This window comes from Podarcis vaucheri (genome assembly GCF_965113315.1).
Source record: "Podarcis vaucheri genome assembly, chromosome: 15".
Classification (NCBI taxonomy): domain Eukaryota; kingdom Metazoa; phylum Chordata; class Lepidosauria; order Squamata; family Lacertidae; genus Podarcis; species Podarcis vaucheri.
The window spans coordinates 9,493,288-9,514,796 of NC_138753.1; the positions used below are offsets into that span (position 1 = coordinate 9,493,288).

The 21,509-nt window shown below is 45.0% G+C and overlaps 2 protein-coding genes across 5 annotated transcripts in view; one reads left to right on the forward strand and one right to left on the reverse strand.

Annotated features, from left to right (window-relative positions):
* The window catches only part of PAFAH1B1 (platelet activating factor acetylhydrolase 1b regulatory subunit 1), a 63,711-nt gene extending 50,763 nt beyond the window's left edge, over positions 1–12,948 (forward strand). For both annotated transcript variants that reach the window (XM_082201294.1, XM_082201295.1), the window contains 6 exons: positions 1,527–1,695; positions 3,942–4,044; positions 5,034–5,262; positions 7,143–7,244; positions 7,589–7,745; positions 8,969–12,948. In XM_082201294.1, coding sequence (XP_082057420.1) covers positions 1,527–1,695; positions 3,942–4,044; positions 5,034–5,262; positions 7,143–7,244; positions 7,589–7,745; positions 8,969–9,042 — 834 coding nt within the window. In that variant the 3' untranslated portion in view covers positions 9,043–12,948. The remainder of the gene's footprint in view (positions 1–1,526; positions 1,696–3,941; positions 4,045–5,033; positions 5,263–7,142; positions 7,245–7,588; positions 7,746–8,968) is intronic.
* Positions 12,949–16,436: 3,488 nt separating this feature from the next.
* Positions 16,437–21,509, reverse strand: part of CLUH (clustered mitochondria homolog) — a 72,145-nt gene continuing 67,072 nt past the window's right edge. For all 3 annotated transcript variants that reach the window (XM_082201181.1, XM_082201180.1, XM_082201182.1), the window contains exons 25-26: positions 20,331–20,404; positions 16,437–18,884 (exon numbers count right to left, since the gene is read on the reverse strand). In XM_082201181.1, coding sequence (XP_082057307.1) covers positions 18,734–18,884; positions 20,331–20,404 — 225 coding nt within the window. In that variant the 3' untranslated portion in view covers positions 16,437–18,733. The remainder of the gene's footprint in view (positions 18,885–20,330; positions 20,405–21,509) is intronic.

The following is a 21,509-nucleotide window of genomic DNA, read 5'->3' on the forward strand; positions in this document are numbered from 1 at the left end:
CTCATTCTCCTTTTCCACTCAACTTGTACCTTATTCCTTCCCCACAACTGCTAGTTTCTTTCATCCCTGCTTCCATGTCCTTTTACATTCATCTCTGTTCCTTTCCCCTCAGAGGACTCTTCCCCCATTCCCTGAACTTCTCTGTCTCTTAGCCACTTTTACTCTGCATATAAGGAGTTGCTGGGGCTGGCACTGGTACAGTCAAATATCTTTGGCACAGTTAGTGGGGAGAGGCTGGCAAGCAAGGAGGCACTGGCCAGACTTGTAGTGAATATATTAATACTTAAGGGCTGTGTCATATAATATATTGTTTTAATACATCACCTGAAGCAATTGGGTTTTTCATACATGACCCATGAAAAACAAAAACAAACCCCAGCACACCTTTTCCTCTGGAGTCACAAGAGACTGAGTTGAACAGTGGAGGATGGGGTAATCACAAGACAGATCCTTAAATGGCTTGGGCATTTAGGCCTCAAATACTTTAAAGCAGTGGTTCCCAATTAGCTAAGTACTGCAGATCCCCTGTTTTTCAAAAGCCAAGCCCCTACTTTTGAAAATTTTGGTATCTATATGGTAGTTTTTGTTACATGAATGTCTGCAGAACACCAGTTGGGAATACTGCTTTAAAGACTGACTCGTTCCCTACAGACCCCCTTGGCTGCTAAGATTGGCAGAAGAGGCCCTCTTGGTAGTTCCACGTCCCTCAAAAAGGGGGGCATGGCCCAAGAGAAGGCATTTTCTTTGGCAGGCCCTAAGTTGTGGAAGTCACTACTGACAAAGATGTGTCTGGCATTTTCATTATATAGCTCATGGCAAATGCTGAAGATACACCTCTGGCTTTTGACACTTGAGAATGTATATTTTTAGGACCCACTTTATTTCTGTAGTTTTAAGTTGCTTTAAACTGTTTTTTTTTATAACTCTGTTTTAATTGTTGTGACCAATGCTGGGACCTTGGGGTGAAGGCAAATGGAATAATAATATTTTTAAAACTTGTGTCCTGCCCTGCATCCAATGACCCATTTGGGTGACTGGTTCTTCCCATTTTTTTGTTCTGGCTTTATTCTTGGTTGCCAATGTGTGCAAGGCAGATATTCAAGAATTTAAAATAAAGTATTCTACCTTGGTATGTCTGAATATTGCTTTTGTCTCATAGAAAGCAGGAGTTTTATGTGTCTACGCAAATAAAACATGTGCATCATCCCATAAAAAGGGGGTCTGCTCTTGTTTAAGGCAACAGGAAGAGCAGCAAAATGTGCTGTCTTCTGGCTTATTGATTTATCTTGGAAATGGGTTGGGTGGAGAGAGAAGGAGAGGTGCTGCTTATTGTCTAATTAATTTGAAAAGTCACTATACCCTTCGAAAATGTTATTGGTTCTTCTCTTGCTCCATTTCTTTCTTCCATTTTGAATTAATGTTGAACAGAGTGCCAGACAGCTGCTTTGAATGCAAATGAGAGCCTGGAAGAAATATATATATTTTGTGAGGGCAGATGTTCATCAATTTCTTTGTCTGCTTCCTAGGTATGGGATTATGAGACAGGTGATTTTGAACGAACCCTGAAGGGCCACACAGACTCAGTGCAGGATATTTCCTTCGACCACAGCGGCAAGTTATTGGCCTCCTGCTCTGCAGATATGACAATTAAGCTATGGGATTTCCAGGGCTTTGAGTGCATCAGAACCATGCATGGTAAGAAATTGAGGAATCCCACACTTGTATTGTGAGTTAAAATCAAACCAGTCCAGACTTGCCCTTTTCTTGAAACTGAAATTAGGAAGGGGATGCAGAACTCTTAAACCAAGGTTGGGGGGGGGGGATGCTGCAAGATAGCGATTTGCAAGGGGCTTCTCAGCTGATTATTGGGTCCTGAGAAATCCCTTTCAGCGTGCTTTGCTGATACTGCTAATCAGCTGATTGAGGGTGCCCGCCCCACACCTGATGGTGTACTGGGCAGATAGGCACGGCTTTGGCTTTGCAGGTCAAATGGGGGAGGGCTGGAGGTTTCCCACCCCTGCCTTACACATATGATGTGGTAAACTCATGGCTGAACTATACGACTTCAGTCAGCAGACATGTGGAGGGGAGGGCATCACACAATTGAATGCTCTCCTCTCAATAAAAATTACTGCACATGTAAAGCTAGTTGTTGGAAAGAATGATTCTAGCTTAGCTGTCTCTCTGACTCTCCAGCAGAGAATTGTTCTGTATGAAAGAAGATAATCATGGGGGCTGTCACTTGCAATCTGAAATTTGTATAGTCAAAACACAGACCCACCATGTTCGCATTTTGAGTTATTAGATAAAAAGATGGTTGTTACCTGGTCAGTATCCTGGGTATATTTTGCAGTCTGTGCTTGAAATGTTAATAGGCTTGTGTTCCCTATTGCTACTTGGACGAAGTGGGAGCTGTAAGGCTTTAATATGGGCCCATTTCCTTAGCTTGCTGGGAAATGAGACGAGGTAATCTTGCTCTACTGTATAGTATGGTTAGAGCTGAAGTACCCATGGGAAGCATCACATTTTGGTTCATTCTGTTGCCAGCTATATAAGAATCTTGGATATTCCCCAAGGAGGGCATAATTTTTGCTCCATAGTTGAAACCTGCCTGCCTTCTGTGTTCAGACCATAGCTTGCTTGTTTGAAGCATTGTTAACTGCTCAAAACAATGTGAAGGACTCAACATTTGAAATGGGAAAATATGACTTGAAAGGGATTGGGTGAATTAGGCTAGGCTAGAGTTTTGCAAATGTGAATTCTGCTTCATGTACAATCCCCCCCTGCTCTGTTCAGCTTTCTGGAGGCAGCTGTCTGCCTTTCTTACCAGGGAAAAATAGCAGAAGCAGCGATTCTGGCCATTTCTTGTTGCTGCCTAGGAGTGTCCTTAAAGAGCCTGTATAAGCAGAATGTGCCTCTATAACTGCATTTACGGCCTGTGGAAAGGAGTACTGTGTCACTGGACCCAGCATGGGAGATGATGGTTGCTGTTTCCCAGAGAAGCATTGGCGAGAGAGCACATCTTCATAAGCTCCCCTCCCATTCCAGTTCTCTAGAATCTGAGAGAAGCTTCTTACACCACACGGAGCTTTGGAGCAATACAAATCAAGCCTCGCTGTGAAGGAAAGACTTGGGCTGCTTCTGCTTGCCCCGAAAGCCAACAGGATAAATAGATTTCCCCGCATTGCTTGCCCCTTGTCTGCTTTGCATGCTTGGAAAACTTTGGGGAGGGGTTTCTTCATGCAGTGATGGAGCAAGGAAATCCTCTAAAGAAGAGTGTTGCTGCTTCCAGCTTCTCCTAAGATTTTGTAGTACAAAGATGAGAGCTGTGTGATATCCTCCCCAGGTCTTCTGGCATGCATGCAATATTTGGGCAAGGGGGCAATGGTGTTTCCACCTTTGCACCTTTTTGTCTGTCCCTTTCAAACTTTTGTTACCAGCTCAATGATATATTTTTGAGATGTGGCAACCAGAGTGTTCTCAGTATTTCATATATGACCACCTGATGCCTGCTTGTCTGGGACACACGGTACTGCACACTCCCTCTTCATTGCTGCTGCAGCATCACTTTCTCTTTTGCTGGCAAAAGTGCTGAACATCTAACGCACCTGCCTTGCCTGACTTTGAAACTGGGAAATGCAGCCGTGATAGTTTCATTGCTCATTACAGCCTGCCAGTGGGTGTGTGGATGTGTGTGTTTTGGGGGTGCGTTAAGCGCCCTGGTTTCTTGCTCAAGTTCATGCCGCACACTTCTAATAGCCAGACAACCACTGTAGAAATCCTGTACTTCTCTCAGTTGGGTCCCTGGTTTGCATATTGAGGGTTATACAGGATTATTGTCGCTTGTGTGAATCGAGTACTCTTCACACACATTGTGAGCTAACACAGTCACAGTAGAAGCCTGATGTGAGCGTGTTTGTTGTGTTGTTTTCTTCTTCTAGGTCATGATCATAATGTTTCTTCAGTAGCCATCATGCCCAATGGGGATCATATAGTCTCTGCCTCGAGGGATAAAACCATCAAAATGTGGGAAGTTCAAACAGGGTAAGACCTTGCAGATGTGTTCATGGGATGGAAGAAACAGTGCCTGGTTTTGAAGATTCTCCCTAATGCATGGGGATTGGGAACCTCATGTGCTCTTGTTAGACTTCAACTCCCATCAGCCCCAGCCAGAATGGCCAGCAGTTGGGAAATATGGGAATTGTAGCCTGCAACATCTGGAAGGCTAGTGACTAGTGGTATATGCCATTGGTCTTCAGGAAGTGGGATAGGGCTCACGAATGGATGAACAGCCTGATGTAGGCAAGGTTTGGTGCAGTTGCTCTTAAAACATTCAGAAAGGTGGAGAAGACCGCAAGCAAAGGGATATCTTCTGTACAAGCTTAACTGTTATACCTCCCTCCGATCCTGTGGCTTGGTGCTTCTTGGAATCCTATTAGATCTCTGAGAGAAGGAATGACAAACTAGTGTGTCACCAGTGTAGAAGGAGAAAGAACAGTATGAGGGAAGAAGAAAGCTGGCATAATTAATGTTCATTTTTAAAAAGAGTCTCAAGATTGCCTCAATGTTGAGGATTCTCCCAACTTCTCCTTCTGATATATATATTTTGTATGACCTTTTGGAAATGGATTCTTTAAATCAAGCATCCCCAACCTGCGGCCCTCCAGATGTTTTGGCCTACAACTCCCATGATCCCTAGCTAACCGGACCAGTGGTCGGGAATGATGGGAATTGTAGTCCAAAACATATGGAGGGCCGAAGGTTGGGGATGCCTGCTTTAAATGATCCAAATAGCCTTTGGTTTAACCTTCTGCTCAGCCCCTTGTTCTAGCGGCTGTTTTCTTCCTGTCCATTCGCCCAGACTTCCCCCAGTCTTTCAACTCAATTTAGACCTTTCATTTATCAAAACATTCTGTTTACAACTGCTGGCAACGCCAGCATTGTCCCTAAACCATCAATACTTCAATTCTTGCTTTCTATAGTAGTGTTCTGTCAACAGCGGTCTTCTTTTTGTTTATTTTCCTTGCAAACAGCTACTGCGTGAAGACTTTCACGGGGCATAGAGAATGGGTCCGCATGGTGCGGCCCAACCAGGATGGCACGCTGATTGCCAGTAGTTCTAATGACCAGACGGTGCGTGTCTGGGTGGTAGCAACAAAGGAGTGCAAAGCTGAGCTCAGAGAACATGAGCATGTGGTAGAGTGCATCTCTTGGGCTCCAGAGAGCTCTTATTCCACCATATCGGAAGCTACGGGATCTGAGGTAAGGAGTCTTATATTGCGCTTCTTTCTCTTCTCTTTTCCTTTCCTTTCCTTTCCTCTCCTCTTCCCTCCCCTCCCCTCAGTGCATATTTCAACCTCTTACTCTTCATTGGGGCATGCATGGACATGTGGGATTTGTAGTGGCTGTCTTGTTGCTTCGGATTTCCATCACATGCTGGTACTGTCTCCCACAGCCATTCCACCCCTTTGATTCAGATAAACATCTGATCTAAAGCTCAAAGTCTTTTTTTTTTTAACTCGAAAAGGAAGAGGTGGTGGCTTTGGGCAAACTTGTGTGGTTACATACTGAAAACCCATTTTTTAAAGAACATCCCTCTCCCCAAGTGCACTAGACTCTTACTCCTTCTTGCTCAGTGCAGTGTTCTGGAGCTCTTCTAGAGCGTGTCAGAATCCTACATACTTGGCCTCTTGAAATAGGCTATCTCCCTTTATGGAAGTGACGTTTCTTTTCTGAATTATTTGGGGCACCACAGTGGACATATGCTATCACTCAACAGTGGCCAAGTTTGAACCTGGTCCCTTTTTTCACTTACTTAAAATAAAAGGTGTATGTGTGTGTGTGATTTAAGGTCATATCTCTCAGCTGACTGCTTAGCTGCTTCACTTTCTCTCCTCTGCCCTCTACTGGCTCGTTGCAGAAATGATTGCCCAAGAAAGGCATGGAAGGTGAAGAGAGTTGTGAAGCTCAAGAAGTCATTTTAGCCTGAGCCTATCCTGACTTAGATATTAATGGAGGCATGTACAAGGGAGACACATACACTTAAGAATTCCACACTCTTAAGAGAGATTAATGCGTTTTAGCTGAATGTGAACAAGAGATTATGGAGTTGTGCGTTTATCTCTTTTGTTCTAAGAGCAAAAGATCGTATGATAGATGTCCCTGGTTCCCTTCTCTTTTAGACTTCCCAGTTGAATTTTGGGGGAGTATCTTAAGCAGCTCTAGTGGGTGTCTTGAGTGAAAGGAGAAAGGGGAGACACACACATTTGAAAGAAGGAGGTGTGAGCCTCGGTGGAGAATAACGGTGAACAGAATACCGTATTTTTCGCTCTATAACACGCACCCGACCATAACACGCACGTAGTTTTTAGAGGAGGAAAATCCGTAGGCATGCCACCCGTAGGCATTTCCTCCATAACACACACAGACATTTCCTCTTACTTTCTAGGAGGAAAAAAGTGAGTGTTATGGTGCAAAAAATACGGTAATTGGCAGTGGGCATGACAATCTGACATAGAAATGTGGCCTCAGTGTAAAACTTAACAGTCCAAAACATTAGCATAATAACTTTTTATGGTAATGGGCTAAATAGTCGCACCAGTTAGTGACTTTAAATTTTCAAGAACTCTTCTTCAGGCTGGATACTGAAGGGAGGGAGTAAGAGAGAAGAAAACAGCCAGTGGAGGCCAAATTTGGCAGGAGTGCCTAGTGCTTGGAGGACATTTTTCTCCCCTGCCCCACATGTTACCCCAGGCAATGTCGTTATTGAGGGGTAGGAAACTTGCTTCTAGTTCTAAGATTTCTTTGAGTGGCTAAACTCTATTTGTAAGCTTAAAAAAATGCAGACAGTAGTATCGGTGCATTAGAAAAACAAGCTTCTCTTTAAATAGATCATTAATTGTAATTGAACATAAACAACTTTTTATGTTCATTGGCAAAGTCTAAAGAATTATGTTTTAAAAGTGTGTGAGTGTTGCTGCCGTGTTCATTAACATAAAGTGTTTAATTGACTTCTGAGTCCTGTTTACCTGGAGCACAACTTTCTTTGTGCTTGCTTTAGGTCTCAGGTACTCCAAAGGTGGGTCTGTGTTTCTACCACCTGAAGTATTCATTTTTGTAATTTCCTTCTCTTTCCTTTATAGACTAAGAAGAGTGGCAAGCCTGGGCCTTTCCTGCTTTCTGGCTCTAGAGACAAGACCATTAAGATGTGGGACATTAGTACTGGCATGTGCCTTATGACACTTGTAAGTTCCTGTGTGTCCCCCTCCTGTCGGACTGCAATCCTGTATACTGTTGCTTCAAAAGGGAGTAGAAGAGACAATATTGCCTGGATGACCTCAAAACAGTCTCTGAGGAATCCAGCCAGACTAGTTAGAATGACTAGAATCTGTACAGATTGAAGGAATAATCCATCACAGGGCCCTGTCCTCATCTGGGGAATTCAATTTCCTATAGTTCCAAGGCGGTTAGTTTGGGGCAAGTAGTGGAATGATCTTACCATTGGATTTCAAATCATGTTGCGAATGTTCAGGTGTGCACACAATACGTACTCTCTTGTGACCTTGTGCCTTTTTTTCTCTCTCAACAGGTGGGCCATGATAACTGGGTACGTGGCGTCCTGTTCCATTCTGGGGGGAAATTTATTTTGAGCTGTGCTGATGACAAGACCTTGCGTGTCTGGGACTACAAGAACAAAAGATGCATGAAGACTCTCAATGCGCACGAACACTTTGTTACCTCGTTGGGTATGTATGTGCACTTATTCCAGCACAGCGCAGCTGAGTACAGACCTACGTCTTCTTTGTAGGTTGGTCTTTACCTGGAGCCCAGCGCATAAACCAGTGGCACCACTCTTCAGCTAAGAAGGGATGCACTGCACTGCATTAAATACTCTCTAGACTGTCAAAATATACCTGTGTCAGGCTGGCTTAAAAGTCCCCATGCTACGAAAAATGTCTGGCCTCCCTCTCTTCACAAAAGAAGAAAGGGGAAGGGGGCATGTCGGAAGTTACAGGGAAAGTATATGCTAGTAGTGTTTTGCCAAGCTAGTGAAGACAGTTGGGTTTCATTTGTTTCTGTGCAGCAACCTTTTTTTCAAGCAAAGGAAAAAGTGGGAAAATTATTTGCTTGTACAGGCATAATGAAAACTGAAGCTGGTTTCAACAGGAGTGAAGCTCCTTTATATCCCTTGAAGTAGAGGTTCCCTGTTTCCTGTTCCTTTGTTCAGAGCTGGTTGTTCCTCTGCCCCCACCTCTCCAGTTCACAGGACCCATAAAAGCCAAGCTGCTTTACATTTATTGGCTAGCCATCCCTGACTTGCTGTGCTGACTGTACTGCTAATGATGGCTGATCTGTGACGTGGGCCTTTCAGCTAGTGGTTTGCTGACGTAACTCAAGGTGCGTTGCATCAGTGGCACCATAATTTTTCTTTTAAAAAAGTGTTAGGAGGAGGAGGGCAGAGTAAAGGTATGTCTGCACTGTTAGTTTACACTAATAGTATGCGTCATCTGCTGGCATGGCTGTCCCTGTGAGAGGGGGAAAAAATGAGGGCTGTAGTTTAGGGTAAGCTGGGTATCTCCTCCTTTCACAGATCTGTGCACAGACTGCACTTCTCAAGGTTCCTTAGGGAGGAGGAGCAAGTGTGTTTTTGGAACCCTCAATTAATACAACCCTCACCCAATAGGACACTCAGAGGCAGTTTCTCCACTGCCTCAAAATACAGGTTTTTGATGAAAAGCTAAAGGAAGACAGTGAAAGCCGGCAAGTCCTAGCAGGTTCCCTTCAGGCATAAACTCTACAGTGTAGGAAACAATAAAGATTTGCTGTGGCCACTCCCAGTATATGTACTGAATTTTAAAATATTCTGGCTGATCCAGCATCATGGACATTTTTCAGCTCTAGTATTGACCTATCCTTTGTGGCGCTGTTAGTAACTTCCTGTCTTCCCCCGCCCCCCTCTCTCTTGCAGATTTCCACAAGACAGCGCCCTTTGTGGTTACCGGCAGCGTAGATCAAACAGTAAAAGTGTGGGAGTGCCGTTGATTGAATTCACACCTGGCCCACCCCCCTCTTTCCCTCCCCCTCTGGATGCACTCGGATACCATGGTTACCCATTGAGCTCTGTTTAAAATAAATATTGTCCTTTCATGTAAATTATTCTGGATGTAGATTGAGCTTATTAAATGTTACACACAAAGTATTCATGCATGGTGAATCCAAATTGTATACTGTAAATTTACATACGTTGTCTAGAAGTACCATAGGTTTAAGGACATGGGCTGGCATTGGTCACATCAGACCTGCGAAGGCAGAAGCTGGTTGGTTGAATTAAGGGCACTTAAACCAGCAGCAGCAGCAGCAGCAAAATCCCGTTCTGTGCTGGATAAACTGAACACCCGTTCTCTTCTGTTGGGTGGTGCCTATAACTAGTGACTCTCATACGGATTCTTTTTTTGGGTGGGGTGGGGAGGGCTCTTTCAAGAAACACGTATCTCTGTAACAACATCACTTAAGTGTGCTTAAGAAATCTAAGGATACTAGATAAACAAGGCTGCAACTTAGAACCTTATGTAATTAATGGAAACTAATTAAAACTTCCAGTTTTTTCTCGTCATTATATATTTGCCAAATCAATAGGATATATTTTTATTTTGGCTTCCTATCACGTTAAAAAAAAAAAGAGGTTAGTATCCTGATACTAACAAGCTGCAATATAGGAAGAGAAACCTTGGTATGATGTGACGTGTATTTTTTTTTTTTTTTAAAGAAATGGTTGTTGGAGTTCTATTGCATTCTAACACTTGGAGCTTAATGCTTTCCATGCAAAATGTGTCTTAGGGAGTCTGTCGGTCTTGCTTGAACTTAGCTCTTAACTGGACAGTTGGACTCAATCTCCCAGTTGACTCTTGACAGTTCAGCTTTCTGTTGGCTTTGGTTGTGGTTTATCAGGCTTGTGCGATGTCCACAATATCTGAGGGTGTCCTCTCTCCTCCCCTGCTTTCCCTGGTAGTTGGTGAGTGTGCAGCAAACAGGGTAATAGTGGTGTGATTCCCTTTCCTTTCCAGTTAGCGAAAAGGTCTGAAAGCAGGACAGGGAGCCACAGGATGGTCAGATGTGATGGGACATGAGAGCAGAGTTTGCAGTGCTCCAAAAAAAAAGCACTGTAGAAAGAAAGAAAGAAAGAAAGAAAGAAAGAAAGAAAGAAGGAAACAGGAGGAGGGGAACCACTTATGCTAGCAGGTACTTTGCAAGCTTCTAGATAACCTTACAACTGCATGTTAAATCCACCTGCTGACATGCAAAAGCCTGCTCTTGTTACAGAGTTTTGAAGCCAGCTTCAGTTTGGAAGCTGCCCCCTTAATTTGAAGAGCTCTAAAAGAAAGAAGTGCCCCCCCAATTCATCTTTTTTCCAAGGAGCAAGCATCGTTCAATCAGCCTTTTATTGGTCACATTCTGTTATAGGCATTTTTAAGTCCAGCCCTTCACTAACCAGGTCTGTTCCAAAAATCCACGTACCCCAAGTCTGGACAAACTGCCGGTCTGACAAATTTTAACACACGTGAAGTATTTTGTTTTGTTAGCTCTGTGGCTTTTAAAAGAACTGGCCCTTAAAACAAAAAAACAACAAAACCCCCCACTTGTTTGGAGGGTTACTTGCATGTCAGTAGAAATAAGGCGTAATCACACATTTTGGTTCACCCGCAAGGAGGATTTTTTGGTGCTTGGCTTCTTTTACGGGAGCTGGGAAACCAAAGGCAGTGAATGACTTGAAAGGGTGGGGAGTAAGTTAGGGTGCAAGTCCTGACTTCTGGAGAATGCAGTTTTTTAGTGAGCAAGTTTCCCACAAGCTGAATCTTACACATTTTGAAGTCTTACCCTCGTTTTTAAGCTGTTTTTGACAGGAAATTCATTGCTGTTTTTGCTTTTTTGAGAATTTCTGAATCTGTAGTGGGGCAGTCATAGCAATGCTGGTTAGCAATTGTAAAGTAATTCTTGGCTGAAGTGTAGAAATCCTGGTTCTTTTCTTTTTAAAGGGTTAAAGGCATTTACAGACTCTGTGAAACTATGGTACCTATTAACATGGGAGCTTGACCACTATTCCCTTCACTCCTTTGAACATAATACATGGTTTTAGGATAAAAAAGGAACCATTTTGTAGCCTCTAGTAGTCACGAAACCTCCTTGGCATTGAGTAACTTTAAAATTGTAAGCTACACGTCCATTTATCCGGTTTACAATAATAGGCGCATTACCATGAGTGGTTGTAGACTGCACCAGCAGTTACACCCCTGGTTTTAAAACAAAAGAAAATGGAAGAGGGGAGAAGTTGGTGGTGTGGTGGAGTTGTCCCTAGGAGTTGGCTTTTGTGCTTCTCTCTGGCTATCTTAATCCTGTGCCTTTTCTTTTTCTCCCGTGAAGAGTCTCAAGCGCTAAGGTTTACTGGTTTGGATTGAAAGAGGATTTTAAAAATATATCAGAAGGTATTCAGGAGTGTATCGCTGTGTGTTCTGTCACACAAAGAGTGGCATTCTGTTTTTAAAACTGAAAGGGCAGTGGTCGAGCACCACTCTTCCAAACAGACCAGTTTCGGTGTCCAGTCTCTTGAAACAAAGCCACAAATACATACCTAGGCACGTATATCAACACACACACACACACATTCCAGAACTGCATGGATTATTAAGATGTGCCCAGGAAAAAAATTAATAAATCCTAGATTCATTTTTCTTTTTGAAAGTGCAAAAACCACCCTCCCCTCTTTTTTGATTTGGACACAATCTGAGAGCTGATGACTTGGAGCATCCTGCACTTTACCATTTTCATTTTAAAGCCGTCCTGCTTTTGTGTGTGGTGTGACCAATGAAGTGCCCAGGGCACAATTTTTTTTTTTAAAAGAAACCCCCAGAAAATACTAGTTGCTAGCAAGTTGTCAAGCTGTGGAGCACTGTAGTATTTTGAAAGCTTTGGCTCTCGCCTCACCAAGCTACCCCTACCCCTCCACCCCTGGTCTAATCTGTTGACACCTGGCTGCTTCTCCCATTTACCTCTAAACTCTCTCTCTTTTTTTAATGTGAAATGAGCTGCCTGTTTAAATCATTCTTAAATAGCTTTCTCTTCTCCTCTCACCTCACTTCTCTGCCCGTCCCTCATCCCATCTTCCCACCCCATGAAAGCTATTTAAAAGGATACGGTTTGGGTTGGGTTTTTCCTCCGCAGTGGCTTGATAATCCTGACATGGATTGTTTTGAGTGCAAAATTTTAACAGAATTTGAATGAAGGAAAAAAGAAAAAAAAACCACTTAATTATTCCATATTCTCACTCTGGCTGTGTATATTTAAAAATAAATAAATACCCAGGGTACTAGCTACTGCAAAACCTCTCCATTAGTGGCAGAAATGATGTGTATAAAATAGGGAAACTTGTTTGGGAGGTTTTCTTTTTTTTGTGGGGGGGGGCAGAGGGTGGGCAAAAGTTTGAGCCAGATTGGCAAGTCATGACTGGATGTTAACCAGCCTTTTTTATTCTCTTTCTGCTGTGTCCTTGTAAGTAACCACTTTCTTGTCCTAAGCATATCCTTCAAGCTGTCCAAAGTTCTTTCTGAAGAGAATTAGCAAAATATTCCACGTTTTTAGAAGTTTGATCCCAACACTGACATGACGACAAGCATCTTTATTTCTCTCCCCCCCCCATAAGAACGGTGTAGAGATTGCCATTGGAGAAAGCTTCCCCCCTCACCCCCAGACTGTAGGAGTTAACTGAAGATATTGACACAATTAAAATTTAAAAAAAAAATCAGTAAAGGAATGTATATAATACTGCTCTGTGTTTTACAGTAAGATTTGTTGCTCTCAGACTGTGTAAAACAAAATTTATTCATGTTTTCTGCATATTAAAACAAAAATCTTATTGTACCAATTGGTAAACTATTAAATGCATATAAAACTAAATGCGTTTCGTTTTTTTTGTTTGTCTAGGTGCAGAAAAGATCATGTGCTTTTAGATTGTGCTTGATTAGGCAGTTAAAAGCAGATGGCAAAAGAATATCATGTTGGGTTTCAAGCTGGAGGAAAGCAGTTCTTCAAGTGACAATGCAAGTTGGGTGAGTGGTGTGGGGCAGAGCAGATAAAAAGAGGGGTGGGCTGGTACAGCAGGGCAACCGGCTTACACAACATTTGTCTCTTGTGAAGCTCTAAAGGGGGCAGTTGCCCTCCATTTCCTAAGTACAGGTGTCCCCCCACATAATGTGTGTTCTGTTTGCGCACAACCACATATATGTGAAGCGCCAGGAAATAAATAGAACCATACCAGAAAATGGCGGGGGAGAGTCCCTGCAGCTCATGAGGTGACCCTGCCCAGAGCGGACGTCAGTGAGGGCAGAGGAAGCCCCAGAGAGACCTTAGGCACAGTGAGGCTTTTTTTAGGCTGCCCAGCCTCCCCGCCTGACAGCTGACTTGCATGGTAGACTATCAGCCGGTTTCCTGCACAGCCTCCAGCCAGCCCCAGAACTTCAGCTCTAGTTGGAGAGTTGGAGAGCAAGGAAAAATTAAGTTGCGGCGGGGGACACCTGCAGTCAAAATCTGCTTGTGGAATTCATTGTCGTAGAATGTGGTGAGGGCCACGGGCATAGAGACAGCAGAGGCTGGCATCTAAGGGCAGATGGGGCACTGCCCCACTAGCCTACCCTCAGCTGGCCCTTTCCTGTTTGCAACCAGTCCAGGAGGTGCTGTTGCCTCTCAACTTCCTCCTTAGTTGGTGTTGCCCACTTCTAGAATGCAAGGATGGGAGCAAAGCTAGGCCTTTCAGGCTCAGGCGCCACCTGTTGGTCTCTGTCATGCCGGTCTCAGTGGGCATCAGCCGCCATGGCTTAGAGATGCATCTAAAAGCAGACATACTTGGAGGTCTTCTTGATGGTGACACAGAATGGAGTATGTTGAGGGGGGTGATTAAGGACAGTGGCATGTGGCTGTGTGTTGCCTTCAGGCCCCGCATTGGAGCTTCTTGCCGGCATCTAGCCAATGTTGAGTTTCTGCTGTAATGCAACATGGGGTCTTGGTAAGGTTAGATAGCAGCACTGCAGAATGCCCTGTACATCTTGCCACTTGGAAGTGGGCAGTCCAGATTAATGCTTGAGGCTGAAGGTCCCTACTGGAGAACAGTTCGCTTGTTTGTGGGAATGGTGGATTTTTTGGTTTCTTAGCCTGTTGCTGCAATACTTAATTACCAAAACTCATTGGAGCCAATTTGTTTTCAAATGCTTGTGAAGAAGCTGCAGTGTCTCCCAGGACTCTTCAGGCTTACTATCATGTATTTCGTGTTGACTTGCCACCCCCCCCTCCCCCAGTGGGTAGCAACCCAATGCAGAAAACGCCTCAAGTTACCAGGGAGGGAGAAGCCACATCAATTAATTTCAAGCCGTACAAATGTAATTTGACCTAAATAAATCAAACACCCAAATGAGCAACTGTGTTAACTGTAGGCAAGTAGAGTTTTATTAACCTAATTAGTATTGACTCTTTGACAGGGCGACCTCTTTCCACTGAGCTGATTTTACCTACATTACTATCGTTGACCTTGATTTTCCACAATAGGCGATAGCGGCCTTGTTAACTAGCATTGGAAAAAACAAATTTTCTGTGCTTCACACAAGTGGTTATTCCACAGTAAGCCTTTAACAGCTCTGACCTCTAAAATCTTCTAGTTTTTCTTGTTTTCCTTCTGATTGACTGAAACCAAAGAAGCTTGTCATCTAGAGTGGGTGGAATTTTACTAGTTTGATCTAATTTGAAATGGGGTGGTGATGGCAGGGTTGAATTCTGAGTGCCACTCCCCATGTAGCTGTTCTGCTAATGTGGCATCTATATCCCTTTTCCTAATCAGCTAAGACTAGTTAATTCACGGGTAGGCCAAAGGGATATCTGGGTTATATGAAGATAGCTGGCCCCCTGGTTGGTCCTATGGATGGGTATGTTGGGGAGATCCCATTCCCTTTTAGAAGCTTGCTAGGCCAGCTCATGGAGGTGGCCTATAGTTGTTTTCACATGGTTTAATTATGCCAGTTAAATACAGTGGTTCCTTGGTTTACGAACTTAATCCGTTCCGGAAGTCCATTCTTCAACCAAAGAGTTCTTAAACCAAGGTGTGCTTTCCCATAGCAGTGGGGGACTCAATTTACAAATGGAACACACTCAACAGGAAGCGAAATCTGTTCTGCTTCCAAGGCAAAGTTCACAAGCCAAAACACCTGCTTCCGGGTTTGCAGCGTTTTTAATCCAAGTTGTTCATAAACTAAGCTGTTCTTCAACCCAAAGTACCACTGTATCTTTAATCCTTGCTGGATCGGGACTGTAGAAATAGTCTAGATAGCAGTTTTTTGTTCTCAGCTAAATGTGGATGAAAGCACAAGAGGCCTGTAGAGTTACAAAGCATCTGTGTGTGAACAGTGGCGAGAAGATTGCCTACAGGCGAGGCTCCTAACCTGGCAGCTGTAGTCAGGCACCATGACACCCCAAGATAAGATGCAGACACCCTTGCTGAGGGCTTACTCTTTTAGGGGGGGTGTGGGCAGAATGCAGATCAGTTTTCTGTGCAATTGGCACTTTGTGGTGCCCTCCCACCTTACAGCTGGTTGAGACGACTAGGCTCAGAGAGGCGAGCTCAAAGCCCGTTGGCTACGAAGCTCACTGGTGACCTTTTTAGCCACTCGCCTACACTAGGGCGTGGAAGAAGCAGACAAAGCACTTCCTTCATGCAGTGCATAGTTAAAAGCATGGAGCTTGCTTCTACTGGAGGGCAGTGATGGCCACCAAGCTAGGAAGCTTTGAAAGAGGATCAGACAAATTAATGGTGGAGAGGGCTGTACCCTGCTTCCACAGTCGGAGGCAGCAGTGCTGCTGAATACCAGTTGCTGGAAACTACAGAGGGCGCGAGAGCTTTTGCGCTGGATCTTAGTTGCAGGATTCCCACAGGTATTTGGTTGGCCACTGTGAGAACAGGATGCTGGACCAAGTGGGCTGCTGGCCTGATCCAGCAGGCTTTTATTAGGTTCTTAAGCATGTGTGCCTCCTTGAGGTCATTAAGCTAAGGACTGGTGGGCAGACCTTTTGGGTCTCCCTCTCACTGGTAGTCGCAGCACCCCAGAACATAATGCACACCTCTGGACCCACAAATTATAGAGGTCATGTAGTCTGAAATAACGTGGCAGAATGTCTGAGCCACAGCGTCTGGCAAGATTCTGACCATACCACCTTAGCCCCTCAGGAGACAGCTACCCAAGGCTGTTGTTGGCTTTAACTATAAAATTAAGCCAAATTGTCCACTGTCTGCGAGAAAAATTGGGCAGATTGTTCTTTTTCTGCTTATGTCACAAATTTATTTGAGGGGAACCATTACTGGGAGATACTACTCAAAACAAAGCACACAAAACCTAAAGTAAAAGTTGCATTGAAATCTGTTCTTTATTCAGACACTTCCAAGGAAACTCTGTATTTTTCTCTCTCGCCCCCCACCTCCACATCTGGACCAAAGAACATTCTCTCCCCCAGGGAAGGGGGGCAGGGCTCTTGCTATGTACCTAAATTGCACTCACATCAAGGAATAGGCAACCTTCGCTATCTGGGCCCCAGAACCATGCCAAAGTTTTGCTTTATTTTATTTTGCCCTCTGTAGCAGCAATTTCCAGCCACGCTATGATGACGTCACTCACTCACACACTCCCCTCCCACCCACCTTTCTTTGGTAGCCGTTTTTGGCAGGTTTTATAGGGCCGCAGGGACCGTAAGTTGCCCAACCCCTTGCACTGAGTCTGTAACACAAGTCCTGCCCCCCCCAACCCATCCTTTCCCAAAATACAATATTCGAGTCACATGGTAGAAACATGACCTCTCACTCTTGTGGTTTTGAGCAGGGGTGGCGGCTGACAAAATGCAATTTAGTACAAAAGGGAGAGGAGGGAGGTGGTGACCACCAGACTCTGCATTTTGAACTCAACATGATGTGTGTTTTTCTAGGCAGGGAGGGCAGAGCTAGGAAATCAGCTTTATTGTTCTTACGAACACATTCAACCTGTCGGTAATAGCAGGGACGTACAGTAGTGAGAGCTATTAAGAGTAGCTGAAGAACATATCACCGTTTTCCCCCTTCAGGGGAGAGCAGAACATTGGGCAGAGCATCCATTGCCAGCAATGAATGCCTTCTTGGGAAACTTGTGTTCTAAAGCTGATGAGGCTTTGGGACAAAAAACCTCCACACGAACAAGACCCCCCCCCCAATCATCTTGTTTCGTACTATATAGTATCTAATACAAATTTATTATTATTTTCACTGTGAGAAGGAAATTAGGGGGAGAGAAAAGAGCTTCAATTTAGGTTCATGATTCTTGTTTAGTACATTCACAGATAAACCTTTTAAAAACAACAACCCAAACATTGATTCAATTCAGCTCACCAATTGAACCAATTGCTTTCGAGACAGCAGTCTTCAGCTCCTCCGGTACGATTCTGGGGCGCGTAACTTGTGAGAGATGACCGGGGCGCTTTTGTTCCATGCCATTCACACAACTCTTTGAGAAGGGGGTGGGGAGAGAGGTAAAGTATAGGCACTAGGGATTTTCCACTGTATAAGTTGAAAAGGGTAGGGGGGAATTTATACCAGACTTTAGGGATGCTTTGACATGGGAGGAGCCTAGCCTAGTTACTCAGCACTCCCTCCCTGCCCCCCAAGCCATCAATTCAGCTTTTACAGTTAACTTGGCATAGGGGGCAGTTGGATGACCAGAGCTGTAGCATCCCATGGCTTAGTTTTCTTTTTAAATACCCCCCTTTTTTGGATGCTGTTTCTTATGCTGTGCTCAAGAGGGAGCAAAGCACAAGGAATTTAGGCGGACACAAAAACCACACAACATCTCCTTTCCTGGGCCATGAAACTTGCAAAAAAACAAAACCGCACCCCACGTTCCCAACAAATCTAAATAGTTTGGGGGGGGGAGACAAGGAAAGAATAAAAAGAGGAACCCTAAAAGGAATCCAATGGCTGTCTCCTAAATGTAGACCAAAAAAAAGTTCTATGCCATCTCCTCAAAACAGTTTCCTCTGCAGTACCAACTCTGCTCAGGCCTTAAAGATAAAACATTGAGATAAAAAATATGGCTGAATTTATATTTAATATATAATATTTATAGTGTCACGATCACCTAAACAGTGCAGCAGCAGGCTGAGCCTCAAAAGTTGGAAGAAAAAGAACTTTTTTTGGGGGGGGGGGGTTGGGGAGGAAGAACCACCAGGCCCGGGAGGTGGGGAAGGTTCCTTTTCTGCAAAGTTATAGATGTCCTTTAAAAGTCAACAGAAAAAATGACCTGAGAAATGTTATTATACCTCACTTGGAATTAAATCTCTTATGTACACGGTAAAAATGGATTGAAACGTACACGCACACACGCATGCCCCCTTTCCACCCTCCCCACAGCATCCCTGCATTCTCCCGCCCCAGTTAGACTCTCCGGGCACCGCCCCGTTTCGGGTGCCCAGTGCCCGCCTTGACAGGTAGGGTTCATTTCTCAAAATTTAGTTCTTTGCATTGTGTATTCATTGTACCAGTGCAAATTAAAAAATAAAAACAACAACACAAAAACACATTGCCGAGGAGAAGCTGCCCCGAGGAGAGGCTGAGCAACCCCCTAAACCCCAACCCGGGACAGATTCAAACATCCAGAGCCTTCTCCCGACGCAGACCCCCAAGCTAGGGAGCCATGGCTGCAGGCAGGCTTGCTTCGGACTCGCTCTCTTCTGTGGGTTTTTCTTCCGACTCCAACTCTTCGCTGCCCTTGAGGACCTCCTGAAGTTGCTGGCGCCGCTGCACTTCGGCTTTAAGGTTCTCCAAGTCTTTTTGGCTGCGGAGGGAGAAGGGGGAAAGGCTGGGCAATCCCTGGCAGAGCAAATTCAGAGGAATGGCACGCAGAGCGGGGCGCTCGGGACGGAAGGCAAGAAGAGGTAGCTCATCTCCCTAGCTGTTGCCGCAACAGAAAGACCTGACCTGTGTTTATGCATCTCTCCTATCCAAGCTACGTACAAGCAGGCAAGGACTCCGCCTGCGATTAACCTCCTTCTGCTCCTCCCACTTCAATCCTCTCCTGGGTCATGGGAGACAGAAGAGGGGCCAGCAAACTTTTTCAGCAGAGGGCCAGTCCACTGTCCCTCAGACCTTGTGGGCGGCCGGACCATATTTTGGAAAAAAATAAAAATGAACGAATTCCTATGCCCCACAAATAACCCAGAGATGCATTTTAAATAAAAGCACACAGTCATCTCACGTAAAAACACGCTGATTCCCAGACCATCCGCGGGCCAGATTTAGAAGGCAACTGGGCCAGATCCGGCCCGGGCCTTACTTTGCCCACCCATGCCTTGACTCTCTACCAGCCTGAGCTCTCTGTCCCCCTTCTCCTGCCTCTGACTTTCACCTGGCTGTTACAAGCTCCCCCAGTTCACCTACCCCTTCTTCCAAGTCAGTCTCCAACCCCCACTCCTTGGTGTCCAGCCATTCCTTGATAAATCTTATACCGAAAGATAGCTCCTAGCTTTTTCGAAAGGTAATTTTGGCAATGCAGATTTGGCCCAGGTGCTTTCTGAAGCAGGGGTATGGAACTGCAGGTTAGGGCCCCCCCCAGCTTCTCTAGAGACTCCCCCTTGGCCACACCCCCTTCTTCCAAGTCACACCCCTCACCAGCCTTGCATCTCAAGTGCTTTTGTCCTGGCTGAAATGTATCCTTGAACTCTGATAATGATTCAGAATGGAGGGTCGTGTGTGTGTGCTAGCCTACCGTACAATGTTAAAATGTACATCAGTTGCTCCGCCCATTTTTGGCCCTGGCCCCGCCCACCGCTGCCATGTGTCCAGCAGGGAATCTGTCCCTTGGGATGAAATCCTTTCCCCCTCCCCTGCTCTAGAGGAACAGATAAAGGCAGGAGAGACTTAATAACCCAGCGAAGGAACTCCCATCACTGTAGAGCAGATGAAGAGTTTGCTATGCACTTTAAAGTTAGGTGTGGATGAATAGTTGGTTCTCCAACTACTCATCTACAGCTCTCCTAATCGCTGGCCGATGCTTGCTGGAGCTGATGGGAGTTGTAGTTCAGCAACCTCTGGAGGGCCAAAGGAAATGTTGCCAAAGAAGTGACCTGTAATCACCAACCAACCTACACCTAAGCTTCAAAATTCTGCTGAGCCCCCCCCCCCCGGCCCATTAAAAACAATGGAGGCGACATCCAGTGCCATTCATACACCTGGAGTGGTAGAGAGAAAGACAGTCGGATACACAAAGTCTGGGGTCTCTTACCTTAGTGGAATGAAGAGAATCCCATTGATTATGTTCAGCTGCTCCAGGACGCTGGCCATACTGGGAGCTGTGAACTAAACGAAACAAGAGATTAGCTTATTAACCAACAAAATAAAAGCAACACATGGGGCTAAGAAACCAACACACAGTTCTAAGCAGCAAACAAAAATGCCGGGCTGCCAAAATGGGACCGTGGATCCTAGAGGCAGCCAACACTCTACCCCTGTATAAAGGGAGGCGGTGATTTGGGTAGCGAGCAGAACACACGGTTTCTGACGCAAACAGGACTTGGTGACTGGACGACTGGGAAGGGCTCCCAGCAATGAGGATACAAACACTGGCTCAGGACCGCAATACCTCAAAGGATCGGCTCTCCCCCTAAGAACCAACCTGGACCCTGCGTCTGAGGCCCTTCTTCGTGTGCTTTCTCCATGAGAAATCCGGAGGGCAGCAACACAAGAACAGGACTTTCCTGTGGTGGCTCCTCATATGTAGAATGATCTCTCCAGGGAGGCGCGTCCGGCGCTTTCATTACATATCTTTTGGCACTAGGCAGAAGCATTTCTTTTCTCCTTGGTCTTCAGCTAATTAAACTATGGCCTTTTACACTGGGGCGGGGGGGAGGCATATTATTTTTTGTTTGTTACTATAGTAACAACATTTTTTTAAAAAAACATGCCTGGAATGGTATCTGGGAGCCAGGTGTACACCACACCTTGGGTTCCAGGTTGGAAGAAAGACAGGAAATAAATGCAAGTAAATAAAAGGTATGCACTTCTCCACCCTTCTGAGCCTGATTCCCAAGAACAGGAACCCTTTAGGTAAGGTTAGGCTTAGAAGGGAGTTGTTTCCTGGCAGTTCAGTTGAGTGGGGAGGGAACAGGGCACCAAAGGATCATTATGCTGACTTCAGTTGCTTCGTATCTGCACTACAATGAATTAAGCCTAGACTTTATCTGCCATTTTTGTCTTGCCTAGAGCCCTCAGTGCTACACACACACACACACACACACACACACACGAGATCAACAGTGTGGCTTTGACCCAGACCCAAGTTCAGGTCCCTGTCCATCTGCGAAGTGGTCAGGCTGATCTTCAACAATCAGCTGCTCAACCCCCACAGCTCAAGGATATTGCAAAGACAAGCAATGCCAAGCTATGAGACAGGAAAACACCACGG